The following is a 6,023-nucleotide window of genomic DNA, read 5'->3' on the forward strand; positions in this document are numbered from 1 at the left end:
GGCAGATGGACAGCTATCGATGGCTCTTCAACAGTCTGATGGTCTGGTGATAGAAGCTGTCTCGGAGTCTGTTGGTCTGAGATCTGATGCTCCTGGAACATCAGACTGTAGCAGAATGAACACTCCGTGGCTGAGGTCCCTCATGATCTTCCTGGCCTTCCTTCGACACTGAGGGGCGTAAATGTCCCTGAGGGCAGGCGGCGTCCCCCCGGTGGACAGGCGGCGTCCCCCCGGTGGACAGGCGGCGTCCTCCCGGTGGGCAGGCGGCGCCCCCCGGTGGTCAGGCGGCGTCCCCCCGGTGGTCAGGCGGCGTCCCCCGGGTGGTCAGGCGGCGTCCCCCCGGGTGGTCAGACGGCGTCCCCCCGGTGGTCAGACGGCGTCCCCCCGGTGGGCAGGCGGCGTCCCCCCGGTGGTCAGACGGCGCCCCCCGGTGGTCAGACGGCGCCCCCCGGTGGTCAGACGGCGTCCCCCCGGTGGTCAGGCGGCGCCCCCCCGGTGGTCAGGCGGCGCCCCCCGGTGGTCAGGGCCCGTACCAGGGCCTGAGTTTTAGTGAGCTGATCTACTGTATTTCTATACCATTTAGAGAACAGCAAGAACACAATGACTCCATGATCACAATGGCTGCTGCCTCCTCCTCAGTCCATCTACAGACACACAGCCTACTAGCTATACTGTTCGCCCGATACACATTAACTCAGCACTAAAAGTTATCATTTAATACGTACAGAGGGATCTGCACTTTATTAGCAACAAGTAATCAAATAAGTTTGCTTTACAGAACTATTTATTTAGCAGTTTTACTGCTAACTGGTTTAAAAGAGAACATTACTGTCGTTTAAAAGAGAACATTACAGTTTGATTATGATCCTGATGGCCAATTAGCAGTTTTAAAGCTAATTTCCAGCAATTCTAAACATTTTCCCATGACTAATGCCATGTTACTATGATATCTGAGTGATATCTGAGCTCTTCCTTCTGTCTCCTGTAGTCCACAATCAGCTCCTTGGTTTTGTAGACGTTGAGGGAGAGGTTATTGTCCTTTCACCACTCCACCAGGGCTCTGACCTCCTCCCTGTAGGCTGTGTCGTCGTTGTTGGTGATCAGGCCTACCACTGTCGTGTCGACAGCAAATCTTTATCGTTCAGTTCCAATCACTCAGTTTCAATCTTACATCAAATACCTGGCATAGAAAGTTCTTGACTGATTTAGTTACCCAGTCGTGGGTGAACCGGGAGTACAGGTTGGGCATGAGCACACACCCCGGCGTGGCAGAGGTGTTGTTGCCTACCACCTGGGGTCGGTCCCGTCAGGAAATCCAGGATCCAGTTGCACATGGAGGAGTTCAGAACCAGGGCTCTGAGCTTAGTGACGAGCTTGGAGGGTATACCTGAGCTTAGTGACGAGCTTGGAGGGTATACCTGAGCTTAGTGACGAGCTTGGAGGGTATACCTGAGCTTAGTGACGAGCTTGGAGGGTATACCTGAGCTTAGTGACGAGCTTGGAGGGTATACCTGAGCTTAGTGACGAGCATGGAGGGTATACCTGAGCTTAGTGACGAGCTTGGAGGGTATACCTGAGCTTAGTGACGAGCTTGGAGGGTATACCTGAGCTTAGTGACGAGCTTGGAGGGTATACCTGAGCTTAGTGACGAGCTTGGAGGGTATACCTGAGCTTAGTGATGAGCTTGGAGGGTATACCTGAGCTTAGTGACGAGCTTGGAGGGTATACCTGAGCTTAGTGACGAGCTTGGAGGGTATACCTGATCTTAGTGACGAGCTTGGAGGGTATACCTGAGCTTAGTGACGAGCTTGGAGGGTATACCTGAGCTTAGTGACGATCTTGGAGGGTATACCTGAGCTTAGTGACGAGCTTGGAGGGTATACCTGAGCTTAGTGACGAGCTTGGAGGGTATACCTGAGCTTAGTGACGATCTTGGAGGGTATACCTGAGCTTAGTGACGAGCTTGGAGGGTATACCTGAGCTTAGTGACGAGCTTGGAGGGTATACCTGAGCTTAGTGACGAGCTTGGAGGGTATACCTGAGCTTAGTGACGAGCTTGGAGGGTATACCTGAGCTTAGTGACGAGCTTGGAGGGTATACCTGAGCTTAGTGATGAGCTTGGAGGGTATACCTGAGCTTAGTGACGAGCTTGGAGGGTATACCTGAGCTTAGTGACGAGCTTGGAGGGTATACCTGAGCCTAGTGACGAGCTTGGAGGGTATACCTGAGCTTAGTGACGAGCTTGGAGGGTATACCTGAGCTTAGTGACGAGCTTGGAGGGTATACCTGAGCTTAGTGACGAGCTTGGAGGGTATACCTGAGCTTAGTGACGAGCTTGGAGGGTATACCTGAGCTTAGTGACGAGCTTGGAGGGTATACCTGAGCTTAGTGACGATCTTGGAGGGTATACCTGAGCTTAGTGACGAGCTTGGAGGGTATACCTGAGCTTAGTGACGAGCTTGGAGGGTATACCTGAGCTTAGTGACGAGCTTGGAGGGTATACCTGAGCTTAGTGACGAGCTTGGAGGGTATACCTGAGCTTAGTGACGAGCTTGGAGGGTATACCTGAGCTTAGTGACGAGCTTGGAGGGTATACCTGAGCTTAGTGACGAGCTTGGAGGGTATACCTGGGCTTAGTGACGAGCTTGGAGGGTATACCTGAGCTTAGTGACGATCTTGGAGGGTATACCTGAGCTTAGTGACGAGCTTGGAGGGTATACCTGAGCTTAGTGACGATCTTGGAGGGTATACCTGAGCTTAGTGACGAGCTTGGAGGGTATACCTGAGCTTAGTGACGAGCTTGGAGGGTATACCTGAGCTTAGTGACGAGCTTGGAGGGTATACCTGAGCTTAGTGATGAGCTTGGAGGGTATACCTGAGCTTAGTGACGAGCTTGGAGGGTATACCTGAGCTTAGTGACGAGCTTGGAGGGTATACCTGAGCTTAGTGACGAGCTTGGAGGGTATACCTGAGCCTAGTGACGAGCTTGGAGGGTATACCTGAGCTTAGTGACGAGCTTGGAGGGTATACCTGAGCTTAGTGACGAGCTTGGAGGGTATACCTGAGCTTAGTGACGAGCTTGGAGGGTATACTATGGTGTTGAAGGCTGAGCTGTAGTCTATAAACAGTATTCCCACATAGGTATTCCCATCGGTATTCCTCTTGTCCAGGTGGGATAGGGCGGTGTGGAGATCTTTTTGGACGCTATTCAAGTTGTGTCGGGTAAGGTGGAGCTGATATGGTCCTTGACTCTTAAAGCACTTCAGGATGACAGAGGGGAAGCTACAGGGTGATAGTAATTTGGTTCAGTCAGCTTGTTTAGGTACAGGAACAATGGTGGACATATTGAAACATGTGGGAACAGCAGACTGGGATAGGGAGAGATTGAATATGTCCGTGAACACTCCTGCCAGATTATCTGCGCATGCTCTTAGGACGTGGCTCGGGGATGCCATCTGGGCCGGCAGCCTTGCGAGAGTTTACACGCTTGAAATATTTACTTGAGAACCCACAATCCTCTTGGGCCTGTGTCTGTGGTCGGTATGGTTTTTCTCTAAGCATGCAAAAAAGAAGAAGAGTTTTCCCAGCAAACCAGGAACATTCCCAGAATGTTAGTTAAGATTCCATCAGGTTCTAGTTAGGGTTTTATCTAACATTGGGACGATAACATCCCAAAAACATTGAGAGAATGCTTTTGATAAGAAAATATTTGTATTTGTCCCAAAAAATATCTAAATGAAATATCCTTTGGAATATTCTCCTAACATTCACTAAAATGTTGTACACAACATCGGTAACAACAATTACAGATCATTGTTCAAACGTTCTCATAAGCAACACAACTGTGTTTTGGGAACATATCTCTCGTCATGTCCACACAATGTTCCCAATACCTAATGAAACGTTCTGGGACCCTTTAAAGAACAGACAGAATGTTTTCTGGGAACGTTCTTGTAACATCATGTGAATGTTTTTTACACCCTAAAAGAAACATGGTAGAATCATCCAACTGGACAGTTGTTGTGTTTTGGGAAAATATTCCCCCTCCACCCTCTGGTGGTATGGAGAACTAATACTGTCTCCAGAGAAACTTATGTTTGAATAAAGGTCACTTTTATTAAATTACTATAGGTGGAATTATGTGTTTTTGTAAATGAATTATTTGAATGTCCATATTGATACAGTAACACTGAACAGGCTTTGATTAAAACACTGAGGAAAGATCAACTGCTTCTGTAGTATTAGTTATATAAGCAATAAGGCCCGAGGGGTTGTGGTATATGGCCAATATACCATAGAGCACGACACAACGCGGAGTGCCTTGATACAGCCCTTAGCCGTGGTATATTGGCCATATATCACAAACTATGGAAGGTGTTCCTAATGTTTTGAACACTCAGTGTATATTTTAAATAAAACCTACGTTACTGTATTTACAACCCTCTTTACAGTCCTATCAGAAATATACATTTCAAAACATATTTCAAATAAATGCACATTAACGTATTTACAACTTTTAACATGTCATAGTTTTTGTAAGATCCTCTCAGACTGTCCCTGGTGAGACACGGTATGTAGCTTTAAAGCGCAGGTACGACTCCAGACACCTGATCGCCACATCATCCACCTCAGGGTCAAACTTGTTAGCGATGAGGTGGCGATGTTGTAGGAGCCACCGGAGATCTCCAGCCCCGTAGACACAAACGGACCTCCTGTAGACACCCGAGCAGGGTGGATATGGGGCTCCGTTCCTCACATCTCCTTCCAGGGAACGCCACTTCACGATGCGAGCAATGGCGTTCATGTCTGATTCTTGGTACTTGATGTGCGGAGGGTTAGACCCTGGCACAGAGGGCATGCGCTGCAGGGTGGCCCACAGGTGTTCATCAGGACTGTAGGTGTCCTTCTCCCACTCCAACAGCACCCGGACCTCCTGAGACTCCATCACGTGACGGACGAAGGCCCTGGACACCAGGAAGTAGGCGTTGCCAGAGAACATGGGGGTGCTGATTGGAGGAGGGCTCTTCCTAACGTTCGTCTTGACCACCATGTTGCTGGTGATTTTGTGGTGAAACTGCCATCTGCTGTTTTTATAGTCCTCGGTGGTCTCTGACTCCAGGCTGTTCCTCCCGTTCTGCAGCTTGAGGGCCTGAACCATCTCAGCGTTGGTCTTAATGGGGAAGTCTGTTCCACAGGTGTTGATCAGGTACCTCCACTGGACAGGTGACTTCAGGAGATCCTCCATACAGTTCAGATCAGCCTGCACTCTGGACCAGGAGGCGTATACCACACTCTCTAACTTACTGGCCACAAACACATTAGGCAGACAGGACACGATAGCCCTCACTGCCGTCCTGAAGTCCACGGATGACTTCTGGTCGATGTGGACGCAGTACACGTTCTGAGGAGTGTACACGGCACGTAGGAGCCGCTCAAACATCTCAATCTTGTCGTGGATGACCATGGAGTAGGCGACGGGGAACTCCTTCTCCTCCTGACTGAGAGGAACGGTGATGAACGCTCGTTCTGTAACGTACCTCTGACAGTCCTGAGTCACGTTGTGGTAGAACGCCTCTGACAGCAGCTGCTGTTTCTTCATAGTCTTCAGCAGGAGGCTGAGCTGCTTCCTCTCCAGACCCTCCAGGTCTCCCTGGATGATGGCTGAGCAGGCCGGCAGGTCGGCAGCGTAGTCCAGGGGCAGGAGGTCCAGAGCGGGGAGAGGACTCCTGTCAGAGCCCGGCGGGTGTCTGAGAACGATCCAGAGGAGCAGAGAGACGGATCCACTCAGGAGGATCAGCGATAAGTTCATGAATAATCTCTGAGACCTGGACAACCGAACAGAAGCCATGACTAGTCCATATTATCTTTCTATGTCAGGGTTCTCCTTGAAGAATTTAAGAGTTGCACTACGCCACCTTGTGGACTGGTTGCGCCACTGTCATTTAAAAAAACGTTATTTGTAATCATTTAAGGCCTGGCACCACACCCTAATGGAGTATTTCTTTGCTTTAGATTGCAGGAAA

At 49.7% G+C, this 6,023-nt stretch overlaps 1 protein-coding gene across 1 annotated transcript; it reads right to left on the reverse strand.

The window, feature by feature from the left end:
• Positions 1–4,546: 4,546 nt before the first annotated feature.
• LOC120032101 (beta-1,3-galactosyl-O-glycosyl-glycoprotein beta-1,6-N-acetylglucosaminyltransferase 3-like) lies at positions 4,547–5,809 on the reverse strand. Its single transcript, XM_038978041.1, has one exon. It carries the CDS (start codon positions 5,807–5,809, stop codon positions 4,547–4,549), a length of 1,263 nt encoding a protein of 420 aa, XP_038833969.1.
• Between the last annotated feature and the right edge of the window lie 214 nt (positions 5,810–6,023).

This window comes from Salvelinus namaycush, chromosome 38 (assembly GCF_016432855.1).
Source record: "Salvelinus namaycush isolate Seneca chromosome 38, SaNama_1.0, whole genome shotgun sequence".
Taxonomy (NCBI): Eukaryota; Metazoa; Chordata; class Actinopteri; order Salmoniformes; family Salmonidae; genus Salvelinus; species Salvelinus namaycush.